General features: G+C 36.8%; 1 protein-coding gene across 1 annotated transcript in view; it reads right to left on the bottom strand.

The window, feature by feature from the left end:
* Morc1 (MORC family CW-type zinc finger 1) overlaps positions 1-21,123 on the bottom strand; it is a 193,912-nt gene that overhangs the window by 121,835 nt on the left and 50,954 nt on the right. Inside the window, exons 10-12 of the mRNA XM_010630190.2 lie at positions 3,119-3,198; positions 2,321-2,391; positions 199-263 (exon numbers count right to left, since the gene is read on the bottom strand). Coding sequence (XP_010628492.1) covers positions 199-263; positions 2,321-2,391; positions 3,119-3,198 — 216 coding nt within the window. The remainder of the gene's footprint in view (positions 1-198; positions 264-2,320; positions 2,392-3,118; positions 3,199-21,123) is intronic.

The following is a 21,123-nucleotide window of genomic DNA, read 5'->3' on the forward strand; positions in this document are numbered from 1 at the left end:
TATTTTTTTTTTTTTTTTTACATTGTTTATCTTGGCTGGGGAATCTTGATCATATTAGGATTCATATTATAAAATATCACAAATTGAAAAAGAGATATCGTTACAATAATCATCAAACATGCTTACTTATAAACCAGAATTTGTTTTAACACACAGAACCAAGGATCCCTACAAAGAGAAAAACTTATGTCTTCTTACCTTTGTTTCTCTTTAAGATTCTTATGCTTTGCTTCTACATCTTCCAAAGCTTTCTCTAATATATTCTAGAGAAGTTCATTTGGTTTGGGAGAGAACATAAAGTTGACAAAAAGAGAGCTGACATCCTGTTATCCAAATATTTCAAGGGTAGCAATAACAGCTCACATTGCCTAATGCATGGTACATTTTTAATAGATCCTTGGTAAATTTTAAGTTCCAACAGTTAGAAACAAAACCAAATCCCAATCCACTATGCTCTTGTTGCATGTATTTAGATGTACCCTCAGGCTTTCAGACAAAGAATCTTCACTCCCCACAATGGCATAATGGCTTTGGCACAAACTACAGGAAAACCTAGGTGAGTTATTTAATATACCTAGGATCTGGGCTTTGTGAGAACAGAGAATGTTCAACTATGTAATCACTGACTTCTATCATTAAAAACAGTAATTAATAAATTTTTGTTAGTAGTCAGAAAACCCCTTCATGTCAAGTTCAGGATGCCTCTAGTATTTCCTCTGTCTAGGTGACCTCATCGATTGGCTTTTCCTTTTCAGAGCATTACAGTATCCGTGGCCAGCTGTCTTTCATATCTAGTCTTTTAATCTGCTATACTGGCTCATTCACTACCCTATCTCTAGTGCGCTTGTTCTAACCAAGCAGAAAAGGAATAAGTCAACAGGATTGCTCTCACAAATAAGCACAGACTTTGATGTGAAAGGCAGCCACCTCCTTGGATGTGTACACTGCCGATGGAACACGATTAGCACCCTCTTTCAGGTAAAAGAAAATGGAAAATGATTGGTAAATATTCCATTCGAATTCAACTACCTGCAAGCATTTAAGAGGTCAAAAATTCAGGTCATTCTACTTTGCTCTCTTCTCTGCACTAAATTAACCTGGGCACTTAAGAGCAACAGAGCAAACTGGTCAAAGATATCCCCATCCTTCCTGGCAGTGCACTCTCATTAGGCCTACAGAGCAGAGGGGCAGTGAAAGGAGCCAGCTAAAGCAAGAAGAAAGCAAGAGTCTTGACTCCCAAATACAGAAAGTAAAGGGAACTGATTTCTGAGAGACAAAATAGAAAAAAATTTAAACCATGAAAAATTCAATTGCAATGAGATAGGTTTACCTTTACCTTAAAAAAAAGTGAAAGGAAAGAAAGTAAGAGAACATGGAGGAAATCATGGATAGATTCAGCTCTAGGGCACTTTGACTTCATGCTTTACTCATGACCCTTAGATAGGCCAGCTCCTTGTCAGCCACGTCCCTGATTCTTAAAAGTCTAGGGAAAAATCACTGAAAGGATTCACATATTTAGTCTGTGGAAGAGGATGAAGGAAAGGTGACAAAAAGCATTCTTTCTTCATATTCCTACTCATCCCTTTGTAACAAGCAAATAGATAAACTTTTTGATTTACCATGGTTCAAAGCTTTGTAACATATTCTTAGCAAAAGTTAGTAAATTTACAATATATGTCTTGCAGCAATACTCTTTTTCTCTTAGCTGAAATGCACTATAATAATAATAGTTCTTTATAACTTATCCTACTAGTGGGCACATTGGAAGAAATACAGAGGATGTTTATGAACTGTGTGGAGTAACTTATAAGAAAAGAGCTTTGTAAGCTGGATGCATTGTTATTAATATTCATAATTACGGCATATAACTCTTAGCACTAGAAAGAAGAATCGCTTATTAGTCCTCTTCTTGCTTTCCCATTTATTTAGGTTCACGGATTGCTATAATTTGAAAAGATACTTTCAAGGAAACTTGATAGGCTACGTTTTTTCTACTAGCTTTTCATTATTTTCTCCTTTTCTTGCATGACTTCCTTTTTCATTTTAAAGAAATTGGTTGTTAGGCACTTCCTCACTCTCCCAAATTCACCAGATATTTTGTTCACTTCTGCTCTTGGCGTCAGCCATCTCCCTATTCGCTGGGCTTCCTCTCCTTCCCCTGTCCTCAACAGCTGTTTGCCTGTGATAAAATCAAACTAATCTTTAATCTTTTGAGCCTATCTACACTTAAAAGTGTAAGAAGTAGATGATGAGAGAGGACTATGAACAAGAAAAGCCAGTGACATGGGTGCCATTTAAGACCACACTTTACAGGGCGCACCTGGGCAGAAGATGAAGCAGTTCTGTCAGGCTGGTTTACTTTGATTTGCGCTTCTTTCAATAAGAGTTCAGCTGGAAGTAGAAGCAAAATAGTTATAGTACAGTGAAATTCTTTCAATCAATTTTAAGAGAGTGCCTTTGATACACATAGACATGACCAGTGAGAATGACATACAGATCGTGATCTCAGAAAAATCCTATGTTCACGTCAGAGCTCTTAGGCATTTTTTATCTTCTATCAGGCTTCCTCGTAGGTGTGACAATTTATAACTTTACATGCACAAATTCAAAAGTATGAGTCAACCTTTGGTCATCTAAAAATGTTATAGAATCTATAAAATGTAATGTAGAACTATTCTCACTCCCAGATGACTGAGGAAGGGTAGGTTTGTCTTTGCTGTAGGAAGAGTATATAAAAAATTCCTCATAAGGGCTGGGGATTTAGCTCAGTGGCCCTGCGCCTGCCTCACAAGCTCAAGGACCTGAGTTCAAAAAAAAAAATTCCTCTTTTTTTTTAAATTCCTCTTAAAGTAAATGTAACGTTGACCTCTAATATGATCTGACAGTATCGTGACTATGAAGGTTCCTAATATATACCAATTAATTCCAAGTATGTTCAAATTCATACTTAAAATGTACATCCTTTAACCCAGCGATGAAAAGACTTGCTATGTAGTTCTACAGAGGTAGGACCTAATGCCTACAATGTCCAGAGCAGTGCATGTCTCAGAATAAATGCTGAATTAATGTTTGCTGAATGAATGAACAATAATGACGTGGGCCACTGGTGATCACATACCAATCTTCATGGCTTCCTGCGCCTTTTTAACTTCATTTTTAAGTGTTCCTTTAAAAGAAGATGTGGCATACAAATACTTTCTGGAAAGGAAAAAGAACATAATCAAGTCAGATTTTCATTTTAAAATATGTAAGTCTTTAGTAAGATTATATATTCCAGGGATATGTAATTATTAAGAAAGACTCATCAAGCAAGTTATATCCAGGTGATAAATTAGTAAACTTTATACCTAATAAGAAATCCTTTGCCTTTTAATACTTGGTAATTTTACTTATGCAAAGGAACTTTAGAGGTGAGACAAGAAAATCTCTGCCCACACACATGTTCATTTATACATATGAAATAGAGTAATTTTCTTAAAAGAAAAACATTATGCAACTGCTTCACTGTCAAAGTTTCTGGTTAATATGTGTAGCCCTCTTCCTCAGATCATCACTGACACTGGATAAACTGCTTCTCCCAGTCCCCAAACAATTATCGTTAAGTGAAATGCTCAAAAATGCACATTAATATGTCATTTTAAACTACTAAAAGCACATTTCCTGCTTTATTGCTCAAGAAGTTTTTGTTTTCAGGATACATTGTTTTAGTGACAGAAAAGATAGTCTAGAAAAATCAAGGAAAAAGGAAAATGAGCATGTGTATGTATCTATAAATGCAAAGAGAACAAAATATAGGTAAGAAAAGCTCTGTAGATCAGAAGATGCCTAAATGCCATTAAAACTAGAGAGTCCCTGGAGTCAAGCTTTAAAATATTAGTTTAATCATTATAGAAAGAAACATTCCAGAATAATATTTGTTTTGAGAATGCCCAAAGCTTTGTGTGTGTCATTTTCTTCCTTTGTGTTCTACTCTTGTACAAGCAGGAGACTCATGGTCCCCCAATGTCTTCAGTGTTCAGAATGGTGGACTGCAGGTCATTTTATGTGTCACCTAGAGTGGGCTGAAGGGTGCCCAGATGGCTGGTAAAGGACTCTTTCTGGATGTGTCTGTGAAGTTTCTGGAAGAGATTAACATCTGGTAGACTGAGTGAAGAAGACCCTTCCTCCCCACTGTGGATGGGCACTAACAACCCATCGAGGCCTGGCACAGAGAAAAGGGTGGAGGAAGGCTGATTCAACCCCTTCTTGAGCTGGGAAATCCACCTTCTACCCTAGAACATCAGAATGTGTGGTTCTCAGGCCCTTGTATTCAGGCTGAACTATGCTACCTTCTTTCCTGGGCCTCTAGCTCATAGAATGCAGACCATAGGACTTCAAAGCCTTCATACTTATGTGAAGTGATTCCCATAACAACGTCTCCACTATGTGCTACTGATTCTGTGTCTCTGGAGAACCCTGAATAACAAAGGTATTGGAAGTTTTAGCAAGAGGCAAGCAGACAATTGTAGACCATTTCTTGAAGTCAAAACATTGTAAGATATAGAAAAAAGTATTTGTTCAGGCAGAAGGGAGAGTCTAGATCCATATATTCCAATGAGACTCCACCAGAAACAGGCCAAATAGACCCCATGGATCAAAGGGAGCGACTGGCTTCTTCTGGTATAGCCTCAAACCTAATAGTGGTTTTTTTCCCCATTTTTTAAGGGTTTTAAAAATGAATGAGAAAATGTGGAAGGACAGAATATGCCCATATGTCTATTATCAGGTCCTTTTAGAGAAAAACTGCTAATCTAGCAAGTATATATTAATAGCCGTAGCTTCAGCTTTAGGGTTTTTTCACTATTTAATTTTATTATTTCATGGTGCTGGAGATTAAACCCAGGGCTTTCTGAGCACTAGGATACACTTTCCTATTGAGCTACATCCCTTGGCTCTGATTCTACATTTTAAAGTATATATTACAGTAATATTTAATATATGAACTTGTCCAAATGAAACCACAGTCCACTTGAAAGCATTTTGATCACCCCGAAAAAGGAAGTGGCCACACATCTTCCCATAACTTCTCAATACCAGCAGGCTTTGGCAACCACCAAGCTTTCTTCATTAATATCATTTTTCAATTTTTCTTAGTACGTGTTTGCAGTACATAATAATTATATTCACTGTAGAGGACTGGTACATGGACATAACATACTTCAATTTCCTTCTTCCCCCCAACCCTCTTTTATTTTTTTAGCATCAAATTCATTTATTTATAAGACCTTATAAAGTAAATTATCATATATACTGATTGAAAACTAGACTTACAGGCCAAAGAACATATAAAGCAGGTAGAATAATTGTACTAATTCAAGGTACACTTTTAGATAAACTGTCTGCACTGTATTACACCTCTTTTTCTTTTTTCCTATTGTCTTATATAGAAAAAAAGACAGATATATGAGTTTCTCGTATCCGAGAAACCATGTGACATTTAAACTTGTGTGTCTGAGTTACTTTACTTAACACTATGGTCTCAAAGTGCATCCATTTTCCTACAAATAACTTAAATTTATCATTTTTTATTGCAGAGTAGTACTCCATTTTAAATCCATTCATCTGTTGATGGACACATAGACTGTTTCCAAGACTTAGCTAACATGAATGGTGCTGCTGTAAACTTGAGTATGCATACATCACTGCAGTATGTTGTATTTAATTCTTTTGAGACGATACTGAGAAGGTAAACAACTCGGTAAAATTGAATTTCTACTTTTTAATTTTTTGAGGAATCTCCATAGTGATTTCCATAGTGGTTGTATCAATTACACTCCCACCAACAATGGAGAAGGATTTCTTCCTTCCCACAGCCTCACCAGTATTTGGATTGGTTGATTTCTTGAAGACAGCCACTACTTCTGGAATAAGATGGAGTATGTTATTTTAATTTGCCTTTCTGAATGGCCAGTGATGTTAAACATTTTTTCATGTCTTTATTGATTGCTAGCATTTCCTCATCTGAGAAGAGTCTTCTCATTACAGATGCCCATTTTTTAATTGGATCTTTACATTGGGGGGCTCTAATTTTTTTGAGTTGTTTATATAGTCTAGATATTAGTTCTTTGAGGAGTAGCTGGAAATTTTTTCCCCATTTTATAGGTTGTGTCTTCACTCTGTTAGTGTTTCCTTTGTTGTGCAGAGGCTTTTTAGTTTTATGTGATCCTACTTCTTAATTCTTTATTTATTTTTCCTCATGAGTTTATTGGTACTTTTTAGGTATAGAGTACAGTTACATTCATCACTGGGATCCTGTACCTTTACATGACAGGTCTTGGTTCTCATTTTTTCCCCTTGTCCCTGCCCTCCCTTCACACCCCCTCCTCGCCTCCCCCTTTACCAACACTTCATTTCCATTTTCTCATATTTTTTTTCTTTTCCCTTATTACCTTTCCCCTACCCTTCCCACTTTCCCCACACCTTTAGATACTTTCTTCCCATTTCACATTGTCAATTACATCATTAGGATCTTATGTACTATTATAGTTTATTCTTGGTATTCTTTTATTTATTTTTTTTTTTTGGTACTGGCGATCAAACTCAGAACCTTGCACTTGCGAGGCAGGTGGTGGAACCACTGAGCTAAATCCCCAGCCCTCTTGTATTATTTCTTGGGCAAATGATATTTTTTTCAGAAAGTCTTTGCCTATACCCATGTCTTTGAGAGTTTTACCTATTTTGTCTTCCAGCATTTTATTTTATACTAATTTTATACTAATGTTCAGATGTTTATCCATTTTGACTTTAGTTTAGTACATGGTGAGAGATACAGGTTTATATTCGACCCTTAGCATGTGGATAGCCAGTTTTCCCATTTGTTAAAGAGGCTAGCTATTTTTCCTTCAACAAAGGGATTTAGCCCCTTTGTCAAAAAATAACATAGCTGAGTGTTGCTGGAGGTGTTTCTATATTTTCTATTCTGTTTCATTGATCAGTGAGTCTGCTTTGTTTTTGTTTCTTTGTTTTTGCCAATACCATGCTGTTTCTGAAGCATTGTAGTACAATTTGAAGTCTGGAATTGTGATTCCCCTGCCTTGCCCTTGTTGCCTAGAATTGCTTTTGCTCTTCTAGTCTCTTTTAGTTCCATATAAATTTTAGGTTGCTTTCTTCAGTTCTGTAAAAAATGTTATTGGTATTTTGGGGGATTGCATTAAATCTATGTAACAGTTTTGGGAGTATGACCATTTTTATACTGGTTCTGCCTATCCAGAAACAAGGGATATCTTTCCATTTTCCGATATCTTCTTTAATCTCCTTTTCTAAGAGTACTGTAGTTTTTCTTTGTAGAGTTCATTTCCTTCGTTAGATTAATTCCTATTTCACTTTTCTTGATGCTATTGTGAAAGGTATTTTTTCTATAATTTTCCTCTCAGTTTGTTTGTTATTCATTTGCAAAAATGCTATTGATTTTTAAGTAGTGACTTTGTATCCTGCTACACCATCAGATTTGGGTATTAGATCTAGGAGTCTTCAGTGGAGTTTTGGGGGTCTTCTATGCAGAGAATCATGTTATCAGGAAGTAATAATAATTTATCTTTTTCGATCCTTATCCATATCCTTTTTATTTATCTTACTGCTACAGTCAATGTTTCAAGAACAATATTAAATAGAAGTGGTGATCACGAACATCCTTGACTTGCTCCTGATTTTAGAGTGAAAACTTTCAGATTCTCTCCACTTAGAATGATGTTGGCTGTTGGTTTGATACAGATGGCTTTTATCAGTTTGAAGTAAAGACCTTCTATTTCCATTTTCTTCAGTGTTTGTATCATACATGGATGTCGGATTTTGCCAAATACTTTTTCTGTGTCTGTTGAGACAGTCGTATGATTTTTGTTCTTATTTCTGTCTATGTGGTGTATTACATTTATTGATGTATGTTTGTTGAACCATCCCTGCATCCCTGGAATGAACCCTACTTGGTCATGATGAATGAGCTTCTGATGATCTGCTGCATTCTGTTTGCCGATATCTTACTAAAGATGTTTGCATCTGTGTTCATTAAAGAAATTGGCCTGTAGTTCTCTTTTTTGATTGGGTACTTTTCTGGTTTGGAATCAGGTAATATTTGACTCCAGGAAAGACTCTGGGAGTACTGTTTCTCCTTCAATTTCATTAAAGAGTTTGAGGAGTACTGGCATTAGATCTCTAAAGTTCTTGTAGAATTCAGCAGTGAGGGGTGGGGGATTTAGGTCAGTGGTTCTGCCACCTGCCTCACTAGCACAAAGTCCTGAGCTTGATTCCCAGTACCAAAATAAACAAACAAAACCCCCAAAAAACAAGAATTTTGCAGTGAATCCATTACAGCCTTTAAAGGATAAATTGATGTAGAGTTGCCTTTTAAACAATGTAAGAAGGAATCCAAATTCTTCACTGATTGTTTGTACAAATAGGCTGCACATAAATGTTTCTCAGCTGGAGTCTGTTTATATCAAGTACATCTGTGAGTCTCTTCCATCATCTCTACAGAAGCAGTACAGGTATACTGAAGACAGAGCAGCTTCATGATGAACAATAAGATTCAGACAGTCTGGAGTCCATTCGTCTGGGTTCCAGACCAAGGGGTACCTGGTAGAGCACCGTAAGAATGATCAAATCACTTTATTTCCCATGATTCCACTTCCTTATTGTAAATGGGTGATGACAATGATATCTACCTTGAAGGGTTATTACAAAGAGTAAATATATCAATGTAATTAAAGTATGTAGAACAATTCTGGTTCATACTAAGTATTTAATATGTGTTGTTATTACCTAATTCCCCCAAAATATGTTTTAGAGGAGAAATACATTGGGGATTAAAAATGAAATTAAAGCTGGGCCTGGTGGCACACGCCTGTAATCCCAGCACTTGAGAAGCCGAGGCAGGAGGATCACTGTGAATTCGAGACCAGCCTGGGCTACTTAGTGAGTTCCACATCAGTCTCAACTACATAGTGAGATCTTTTCTCAAAAAAACAAAAACAACAAAAAAAAAACCCAAAAATCCAAATGAAATTAAGTAGCTAGACAAATTATTTTACTTCCAAGAATTTGAAGGACTTACAGAAATCTGATGATTTACCTAATGCTAAAAAAATAAAAAAAAATTCATCTACTTCAATTGTTTAATAATTTAAGTTAAAATAATGAACTCTGTATATGTTACTGATTTTTTAATTTTAATGTTCATTTTCAGAGACCACTATATGACTACAGGAAACGTCCATAAAATTTAAGGTAAAGTAATTCTCAGTTTGTTCCCTTGATTTTTTTTCCAGTGAATAATACTCATACAAGTTATAACCTAGGTACACTGCAAATGTGTCTCTATTATCTGTCAGGAAGAGGAAAAACTCTATACTTCATATACTGGAATTATTATTTGGTTTTTATCACATTCTAATTACATACTTTTATCTGGTTTGAATTGGTTATTTTAGACCAAATCATTTTTTCAGAATCAAAAGGAAGTTAAGAGGAGACTGTGATCAATGATGTAATCCCTTACGTATGGTATGAATTTAAATATTTGAGTATATTGCATAAAAAGGAAAGGTGACACAAAACATGTCTACTCTGCATTAGTGCTTCATTTTAAGTGACAAAGATCAAAACTATGCTGTCATCCATATCTGTATCAGTGAGATAAACCGATCCCAGATTTTCTGCATAATGGATTACAATCTAAATTCTGCAACTATTTACCACAATTTAAAAGAAGTAACTAACTGTATGCATAGACTTGGGTGATGAAGAAGCTTCCCATTCTTATACATGAATGGATATATATTTGTTTAAATTTCTGTCTGGAATATTGGGATCTGCCACCGACTTGATGCCTCTTTCCCTCTCCCTCCCTCCTTCCCTTACTCCTTTCTCTCTCTCTCTCTCTACTACTACTACTACTACTGCTATTACGACTAAATAGACTCTTGGAGATAAAAGGAGCCTGAGAAGTGCGACCACTGGAAGAGACCCCATTCAACTCTGTTCCTCAGTCGTTGCAACTGAAGACAAGGGCTTTGCATCCTCTCTGTGACTGGACTCGGTGCCTCAGTGGCAAGGACTTTCTTCCCAACTCTTCTCTCACACCTTCATTTACCTAACCTCTGCTTACAACCTAAGGTTGTAGCCTCTGCCTCCTTATTTTTTCTACCCTCTTCTTATATTTCACTTTCCTTGGACATATTTCAGGCCACCACTTTTTCTGATCTTCACACATTTGCCTTCTACCTTTAAACCACTTTCCACCAATTGTTTTGGTTATGTCTGCTTGCTACATAAATAATTTACTGTATATTTTAAATAATTACATATGAGTGTATAAGCAGGGTAGAGCATGACACGGTGCTCTGAGTGACTGATTTATTTTATTTTTATTTATTTATTTTATTTATTTATTTATTTTTATTTATTTTTTTTTTGGTACAAGGGATTGAACTCGGGTCCTTGCGCTTGCAAGGCAGGCCACCGAACCGCTGAGCTAAATCCCCGGCCTCTAGACTGATTTATTTTAAAAACCTATAGAAATTTAAATTTTTATTTTATTTTTGAAAGGAGTCACTATTACCTCAGGTTGGCCTTGAACTCACTTTGAGCTCGCAGCCATCCTCCTGTTTCAGCCTCCAGAATGCTGGGATTAAAGATATGCACAAACATGCTCAGCTTAAACTTTTATTGACGTTGAATTTCTGCACTTACCCATATGCCCCAAAAATGTTTACTAGTATCAAATATTTTACATTTTAAATTGAAAAGATTATAAGTAAAGAACACTGTAATTCTAAACGTTTATTAATACAGGAATTAGCCTATAGTCCTAAATCATAGCTACATTGGAAAATCCACATCATAATTATTTTTTTAATTATGAGGGTTTATCTGGTTTACTCATAAAATAATTATAATCATTATTCCTTACAACATGTAATGAGACAGAATCCAGAGTTTTCTGGCCAGTATAATGTTGATAGTTTTACCAGGACACCAAATGGAACTGTCAAACTCAATGCATCCAGAATAAAGTGGAAAGAACTTCATCAACCATTGCTTCTAATTCATCCAGTGGCACCTCCCGTCTTTCCCATTTGTTTCTGTTCAGGGGAAAATCCGAGAAGGCCTTCCAGGCCCCTCATTTTGTTTTGACTCCACATCCCACCATCAGCAAGGCTCCCCCTGTCTACAACGGAATGCTTCTCATCACTTTTTGAGCCCAAGCCACTCCCGTTTCCCCCTTAAAATACACAGATCCAAACTACCTAATATGTCTTCCTTCCCTTTACCATAAAATCAGTTCTCCTCTCAGCAGACACAGTTGTCATTTAAAAATCTAATTCAGGAAATGCCACTTCTCTGCTCCAGTCACCCCACCCTCAGCACAGCCATCTCCTGCCATGCTGCCGCCTGTGGCCCTGCTGACTGCTGTCTGCCTCATGCACTGCCCTCCAATTTCTGCCTTTACACTACAGCACTGGCCTCTCTTCCTAAACCCATCCTTTCCCAAAATTCTTGCATGACTCCTTGTGCAGTCCACTCTTCTGTGTCATGAGGAGTTCTTCCCTCCTGGTACCCAGGCTGTCATCTAACATCACCCCCACTCCCAACAATATGACAGAGTGGTAGTGTGTGCTGTGGAGGCTGAATTCTAAAAGTGTACAGCTTCCACTCTGTTCTCCTGAATTGCTCACTCTGGTGCAAGCCAGCCAGGCACTGTGTCATGAAAAGACTCAGGTGGACCTGTATGGTAGCCTTTGCAAAAAGGAGCCCACTGTCCAGCCATGTGGGAGTCACCTTGGATATTATCAGTCTTTTAGCTCCAGTGAAGGCATCAATAACACCAGAGCCATCTTCAAATCACTGACCTATAGACACAGCAATAAATGGTTACTTCCATTATGAAGCCACTAAATTTCGGAGTGGTATGAAATGCAGAGATAAATAACACATTCTCTCACTGACTTGTTCAGCCCTAAACACAAAGTTACTTCTTTAATTTTCTTTTCAAAAGTGACATCCACTTCCTGTAATTCTTTCTTTCCTGCCCTGCTTTATTTTTCTTAACTGCACTTATAATTACCTGATGTTTCTTTATCTATTTTTTAACCTACTGATTTCGCCTCACAAAATAAAGGCAATATGGAGGAGTGCAGTTCCTTGTGTTGACAATACAAGCCAACTTACAAGAGTGCTTTGCACACAGTGGGCGTTGCTCCCACTTTGTGTAATAACTTAATAACTACTGCTGCTTCACAAATATTTCAGGAGCTCTGCTGAGTGTTTTATGCTTAAAATGAAACATAGTATTTTAATCCTCACCATGCCCCTGAGTGGCAGAAGAATTCCCAATTCACAGAGGAGGAACAGTAAGTCTTAAGAAACTGCAAAGGTCTCTAATGAGTAAATGACACAGCTGAATCGCAAATCTAAATCTGAGGCAAGTATGGTTAAGAGTGCACCTGTATTCCCAGCACACGGGAGGTTGGGGCAGGAGGATTGCCACAAATTCAAGGTCTGCCTGGGCTATATAGTGAGTTCAAGGCCATCCTGAACTACATAGCAAGACTTTTTCTTTTTTCTTTTTTTTCCCCATTACTGTTTTCATTTTTTTTCAGCTTTAATTGAGTTTATTGGTACATTTTATGGATACAGTACAGTTACATTCATTGTTGGGATCTTTCAAAAAAAGAAAAAAAATCTAAGTTTGACTGACCCAATTTTGTATCCAAGAAGGAAAAAATAAATCATTTAAGATAACAAAAATTCATAAACACAAACACAAGATACAGTTTGCAAAACAGATTTTACAAATTATGTTTTAGTCCATTTAGGTAGGTGGAGTATTAGGGTTTGTAAAACAGCACTAAAACACTGAAGAGTGTCCCAGAAGCATAGCATTGCACAGTATTCAGCCACAGATCATGAGGGCAGGGTTCCCAGACAGCTTATTTTGAAGCTATTGGACTGCATCCAGTATCCTAGGAAGGCAGGGTGACTAAAATTCCATCTCACTGGGCTCCTTTCCAAGTTTGTATGTTTATATTTAAGCAATGTTAATGAAAAACAACACATTCAAACAGACATTTTGTCTTTGCCTCCCTTTAAGAGCTTTCAAAGGTGACCATTTTATTCCATTATTTAGTGCTAATGTGCAGATTTAATGCCTATATAAATTTGAGTTATTTCTGTACTAAAGCTAAAGAATTCAAAGCCAAAGATAATCAGTAACATTTGTTGCCTAAGACCAAGTAACCATATATAACCAAGTAGCCATATATAACATTAAGTACACGATATTTAAGACTCCGAAAAGTAGAGGTTTCTAAGAAATCTTACATTGGAAGAAACCTTGAAAAATCACCTAGCTACAATGCTTCCTAAAGTAGTAACCTCTTCTACAATCTAGACTCCTCCAAAGACTTATCTTTGCTCTTCTTAGATGGAAGTCCCTTTAGGAGCTGGAGGATGAGCAACTTCATTAATCCCCTACTATGCTCATGGCCCTCTGATTTGATGCACCTCAAGCCACCAATACCTTGAGAAACCAAATTGGTTGTTTAGTGTTCTGGACATTAAATCTGCTAACTGGACTGGGGACTAGTGTCCAACCATAGGTTGGCTATATGAGGCATCAACTCACTCTGAAGTGGTTTATCCCCAAACTCTGCCCAATAAGGGAAGCTTTGAATATCAAGGTCGAAAACCCACTGTTACAGAAGCAAACGCTAGGTACACACAAGCCCAGGTCTGGCTCTATTCCTTTACAACACTGGGCTATGGTTTCAGTTCTTTAGCATGGAAACACTGAGTCAGCAATGACACTGAGGAAGCTTTAATGGCTCCCTACTGCTTGACTTCTTAAACACCCTATACTAAGCACTGTTGGGAAATGAGATCTGTGTGTCTCTTCCTTATAGAAGTATTCCATCGCTTTCATGCTGAACTAGCTGCAACTGTCATCTACTTCGATTCAGCTATTGAAGTTCTGTTTCTAGAATTCCAACTATCACATGATATTGTTGTTCATGTTTTCACTCAACCATAAGTCCTCCCTCCTCCACAGGTCTATCAATGGACCCTTACCGGATGGTTGATTTCCTGTGAGCTAGACACTTCAGTAAGACTTCATCTCTCCTGAAGGATCCCTATCTGGGCATCTCCCTCCAAGCACCATATAAGCAGGACATGACTGACCGGTACTATGACTATCTTGTTCTGCTTTTAAGTTCCACAACCATTTTTAGTAACCCTGTTACAATCTCAGCTTATACTACATTGTGCTTAATTAAAACATCTATGTATTTTTCTCTTGTAAATCACAGTCAAGCTTATACTTACATAATAGGTTTTTAAATCTGTACAGTGATCCGTACATTTCTGTTCATGTTTATCTACTGGACTTCAGCTCTATCACATCCTGCTTCTATTATGCCTGACAGAAGATAGTTCTCCTCGGTCATGGTCAGTTATGAATTCCAAAAGCATAAGGTTTTTTTATCCAAGTCATGAATAGATATGCTGAATAGAATACAATCAAGGACAGAAAACAATGAGACAGCACCAGATGTTCTCCTGTGCCCTCCTCTGATTGGAATGGGCACGCTGGGGTACAGCAGCCACAGAGAAGGCAGAGGCACCTACAGGGATCCATGCATTTCCTTCTTCTTAGAAAAGTGGAGAAAAAGAATTGAAATGAAGACACTGATTGTTATAAGTTATACTTCAGGGTTACAGAGTCCTTTTAGGCATAGCTTTAGGTTGCCATTTCATTCTCAGAAGCTTAGTGGAATCAGAGTGGCAAACTGTATGAAAAATAGCATTTAAATGCCCTACTTTAGAGAAATAGGGTCAATCTCAGCTCTTAATCTATTTTAAAACAGCTATTAGAGCTACACTGTCTTGCGGGAAAGGAAAATGGAAGGGGTTATCCAATTGGGGTGTGAAAACAAGGAGGAAATGCCAAGCATTTCTTATGCAAGATTTTTTCCACTAGAACACCTATGAGGGAAATTATATGCAAGTAAATATGGTGAGTGGATAGAGAGGCAAGTCCTAAGGTATAAAGCCATTAAAAAATACTTTCCATACCACAGACATCAAATATCAGATTTCACAATTTATCAAAGCACTAAATGAAACTTGGTAAAGGTTTAAGCCTCCTGAAGTCTCTTTTACGAAACAAACAAATATTCATGTGACACACTAAATCTCTTTTCTAACATTATGTGTCTAAGAATATCACTGTAAAAGATGGATAAAAGATATATACTAAATGGAAAAAAACCCACATTTGGTATAAATCCATATAATTTAGGTATATGAAACTCAGAAAATAGAGACAAGCACATTATTTTCCATAGACTTAAATCTTTTTTTTTCTTCTAGAGGCAACAAATGTTCTCTCTCCCTCTCTCCCTCTATCTCCTTTTTTGTGATACTTGGAAACAAATCCAGGACCTTGAAAGCACTCTACCACTGCACTCCATCCCTCCCCAGTTTACACCTTTTTCTAATTCAAACTCATTAGGAAGAATAATTAAATTAGCTTACTGACTGATCCAGGAGGCCCTGGGTATCCAAGAATGATGAGGACCAGTGAAAACATTATTTTAACATTTACTACGTAATGGACTGACTAATTTACAGAGGAAGTCTCAGGCTATGTATACTTTATTTTCAAAAGATTATCTTTAGTATAATCAGAAAGCAAAATTAAAACTTTTGATACACTGATAAATAGTGAGTACAGTACAAAGATCTACATTTCTAAATATTAATGTCAATATGAATTATTACAAGGCCCTAAGCCAGCAACTACTCATTATGGAGAAAAACATGAAAAAAATTTAGGTCTAGTACACAGGGTTAATGTAATACAAGCAAGGAGCATCAAATTGGGGTTGGTAAGAACTGCAGCTAGAATATTTGAGTTATCCAGATCCCTAAACTAGTGATGATAAAATCCAATCCACGGGATCACTGCAGGGATCAAAGAATGATGCAAGTAAAAGGTACCTATATAGACCTAAGAATTAAACTTTTTTTCTAGTAGAGAGTAAGGTCCTTAAAATTACAGTTAATCTTAGCTTTTTTATGCCTTTTATCTAGTAAAATCTCAGACTCACTGCTTGCATGAATAGCTGGACGAAACAGATTTTATAATATGGAAATGTAAGCTTAAGATAGTTTAAACTAAAATATAAAAGCATATAAAATATCAATGGGCCACATATACTTATATATTTGTCCATTCTATGTGTATAATGTACATAAGAAAATACAAGTATGTACAGCCATGCACTGCTTAGTGATAAGAACATGTTTTGAGAAATGTGTCATTAAGTATAGCACGCACTTAGAATTATGTCATCACTAGGAGTTATAATTTTATGGGGCTCGTATCATATATGCAATCTATCATTGACTAAAACATCATTATATGGTATAGTATATGTGATATGACAGTTCAATATATTATGTCTGCAGAAAATATAAGTGAAATGTGATCTTTTAATGCAATCAGTCACAATCAAAACACTTAAGATTTGCTGAAGTGAAAAGCAAATTTTTACTCTTGAGTGTTTACATAACTTAGATGTTCACTGCAGTGTGTTGCTATTCCTGTCAAATATATTGTCATACATGAATACTCATTATCAAACCTTCCTGAATGCAGTTTGAATTTTATTTGCAATGCAAACATACTGTATCAAAATCAGTGTCCTCACTTTGACAATTTATATCTACTTGCAAATTATATCAATTTTGTAAATGAAAACTCTAGGAAAATTGAAAGAAGAAGAGTTACCTAGGTCTGTAGAGGCAGTAGCATAGGTGTTTTGTTTGAACTTTTTTGGCTTGAATGAATATTCTCATACAAGGGTCAAAATACAGCACAGATGCGTAGGCTCTGAAAGACCACGTCTCTGGAAATCTGCAAGAGAAAATACCGAAGGCCACAATGCAGAGGATTCAACACTGATTTCTCTTTAGAATAAAAAATCAGTCAGCTTCAGGAAGCTTCAGAAAATTTTCTTCTAAAATGAATGAGGTCACAAACACAAGGAAATCTTGCAACACTCATTTCATTAAACAGCCTCTAAATACAAGGTCCTACACAAATTACCTACACTTTAGTTAGAACTAAACTTTTTCCTCATACCATGTGATGCTAAGTAGGCTTATACAATCAATAGAAAATGTACTTTCCTTAAAGCAACTGGCTAAGAAGCACAAAATCAAGTCAAGTAAACAAAACAACTCACCCCTCCCATTCAAACATCACTAAAAGAATCTAGGCCAGTGGTGGAAAACCTACGGCACATAGGCCACAGCAGACTGTTTTTGTCACTGAAAGCTCTAAAATGTTCACCATCACTGATCTTGGCTCACATGAATAATAGGCATTTCCATTAAGTCATTATAAACAAAGATATATAGTTAAAAGGGTACAGTTGCTTTTAGGATTATGAATAAGTGATATAAAGTATTCTGCTGTAAGCACAATAAGAACCAAAATAAATGTTATGGCTATCTGACAACAGGATAAGTAAAAAGAGAGGAAAATACAGGATGAGATGACACTAAAGCAAAAGTAGAAATGTGTAAATAACCTATTAAGAAACCTACCCTTAACTGAAAGTGTAAATAAGGATCAAAAGGCATAATAGATATTGTGAAATAGGAAGAAAAAGCCCAAAGGGGAAAGGGAAGTGGGAGGGGTTAGGGAAAGGAAAAGAAGGGAATGGAGTTAATATGAACAAAAGAAAAAATGGAAACAAAGTCTATGTAAATGGGGGGAGGGGTTTAAGGGAGGGCAGGGGAATGGGGAAAAAATAAGAACCAAGATAGATCATGTAAAGGTACAAATTTCCAGTGATGAATGTCATAATATTGTATACCTAAAATGTACCAATAAAATTAATTTAAAAAGAAAACTACCCTTGTGAAACTTCGTAGTGTTGGGAAATTGCTTGACACTGGATACTAACAACTCCAGAGGCTTTCTATATTAAAGTCCATTTGTGAACGACAATCTCCAATTAAGCAAGAAATAAAGATCAAAAATAAGCCCAGCCATGCTTAAGAAGCAATATTCTCCACTTCTAGATGATAGCAAATTTTGCTATACGGGTTTTCAAGGTTCAACAGAAAACAGAGCACAGTAAATCCATCATCATTTCACAGATCTTTCTGAGTGCAGAGACAAAGGGAAGGGAAAGGAACTGCAAGGCCTAAGGAGGGCTGCTCCACGGGATGACACCATTGCCAAGGGCCAAGAAAGAAAGGACAGAACTCCAAAGAATTTTCAAAAATGAAGATGAAGCCACAAGAAATCTGAAGGTTTCCTGGTCAGATATAAGCTCCTTCAAGCACTCTGTGATGCTCAATAAAAGGTCAGGAATGTCTTTTAGTTATTTAAAAAGAAATTCTTGTGCAGCAAGCCTGGGGTAGAATTTCCCGACATAAATGCTATGAAAGTGTCTAGTCTGTGGCTATTATTCCATAAATACTAATGAGTTTTTAATGTAACAGAAGAGGCTGAATGCATTAAGGTGTTGCACAGCAATAATGGTGGCTGCTTTTAGCATACTAGAAGCTGCAAAATTAAGGGTCTCTTCAAGTACAAAGGAAAAGAAAAAAGTTTTCTTGGGATGCTATAAATACTCCAAGAACTTCTGCTGTTGTTACAATCTTTTCTGGATCTTCTGAACTGAAATTGCCTTAGATCTAGTAGCTCTTCCTTTTCACGCTCCTCAAACCTGACACATCTCTATCATTTAAAGACAAAAGTTAAAAGACATTCAGCACCAAGTTCAACAATTTGAGAAACACAGTTAAAAAGCGATTTGAATGGCTGGGCGTGGTGGCACATGCCTGTAATCCTTGAAGAAACCTTGAAAAATCACCTAGCTACAATGCTTCCTAAAGTAGTAACCTCTTCTACAATCTAGACTCCTCCAAAGACTTATCTTTGCTCTTCTTAGATGGAAGTCCCTTTAGGAGCTGGAGGATGAGCAACTTCATTAATCCCCTACTATGCTCATGGCCCTCTGATTTGATGCACCTCAAGCCACCAATACCTTGAGAAACCAAATTGGTTGTTTAGTGTTCTGGACATTAAATCTGCTAACTGGACTGGGGACTAGTGTCCAACCATAGGTTGGCTATATGAGGCATCAACTCACTCTGAAGTGGTTTATCCCCAAACTCTGCCCAATAAGGGAAGCTTTGAATATCAAGGTCGAAAACCCACTGTTACAGAAGCAAACGCTAGGTACACACAAGCCCAGGTCTGGCTCTATTCCTTTACAACACTGGGCTATGGTTTCAGTTCTTTAGCATGGAAACACTGAGTCAGCAATGACACTGAGGAAGCTTTAATGGCTCCCTACTGCTTGACTTCTTAAACACCCTATACTAAGCACTGTTGGGAAATGAGATCTGTGTGTCTCTTCCTTATAGAAGTATTCCATCGCTTTCATGCTGAACTAGCTGCAACTGTCATCTACTTCGATTCAGCTATTGAAGTTCTGTTTCTAGAATTCCAACTATCACATGATATTGTTGTTCATGTTTTCACTCAACCATAAGTCCTCCCTCCTCCACAGGTCTATCAATGGACCCTTACCGGATGGTTGATTTCCTGTGAGCTAGACACTTCAGTAAGACTTCATCTCTCCTGAAGGATCCCTATCTGGGCATCTCCCTCCAAGCACCATATAAGCAGGACATGACTGACCGGTACTATGACTATCTTGTTCTGCTTTTAAGTTCCACAACCATTTTTAGTAACCCTGTTACAATCTCAGCTTATACTACATTGTGCTTAATTAAAACATCTATGTATTTTTCTCTTGTAAATCACAGTCAAGCTTATACTTACATAATAGGTTTTTAAATCTGTACAGTGATCCGTACATTTCTGTTCATGTTTATCTACTGGACTTCAGCTCTATCACATCCTGCTTCTATTATGCCTGACAGAAGATAGTTCTCCTCGGTCATGGTCAGTTATGAATTCCAAAAGCATAAGGTTTTTTTATCCAAGTCATGAATAGATATGCTGAATAGAATACAATCAAGGACAGAAAACAATGAGACAGCACCAGATGTTCTCCTGTGCCCTCCTCTGATTGGAATGGGCACGCTGGGGTACAGCAGCCACAGAGAAGGCAGAGGCACCTACAGGGATCCATGCATTTCCTTCTTCTTAGAAAAGTGGAGAAAAAGAATTGAAATGAAGACACTGATTGTTATAAGTTATACTTCAGGGTTACAGAGTCCTTTTAGGCATAGCTTTAGGTTGCCATTTCATTCTCAGAAGCTTAGTGGAATCAGAGTGGCAAACTGTATGAAAAATAGCATTTAAATGCCCTACTTTAGAGAAATAGGGTCAATCTCAGCTCTTAATCTATTTTAAAACAGCTATTAGAGCTACACTGTCTTGCGGGAAAGGAAAATGGAAGGGGTTATCCAATTGGGGTGTGAAAACAAGGAGGAAATGCCAAGCATTTCTTATGCAAGATTTTTTCCACTAGAACACCTATGAGGGAAATTATATGCAAGTAAATATGGTGAGTGGATAGAGAGGCAAGTCCTAAGGTATAAAGCCATTAAAAAATACTTTCCATACCACAGACATCAAATATCAGATTTCACAATTTATCAAAGCACTAAATGAAACTTGGTAAAGGTTTAAGCCTCCTGAAGTCTCTTTTACGAAACAAACAAATATTCATGTGACACACTAAATCTCTTTTCTAACATTATGTGTCTAAGAATATCACTGTAAAAGATGGATAAAAGATATATACTAAATGGAAAAAAACCCACATTTGGTATAAATCCATATAATTTAGGTATATGAAACTCAGAAAATAGAGACAAGCACATTATTTTCCATAGACTTAAATCTTTTTTTTTCTTCTAGAGGCAACAAATGTTCTCTCTCCCTCTCTCCCTCTATCTCCTTTTTTGTGATACTTGGAAACAAATCCAGGACCTTGAAAGCACTCTACCACTGCACTCCATCCCTCCCCAGTTTACACCTTTTTCTAATTCAAACTCATTAGGAAGAATAATTAAATTAGCTTACTGACTGAT

The sequence above is a fragment of the Fukomys damarensis genome, unplaced genomic scaffold, assembly GCF_012274545.1.
Source record: "Fukomys damarensis isolate Sample0158 unplaced genomic scaffold, DMR_v1.0_HiC HiC_scaffold_24, whole genome shotgun sequence".
NCBI lineage: Eukaryota > Metazoa > Chordata > Mammalia > Rodentia > Bathyergidae > Fukomys > Fukomys damarensis.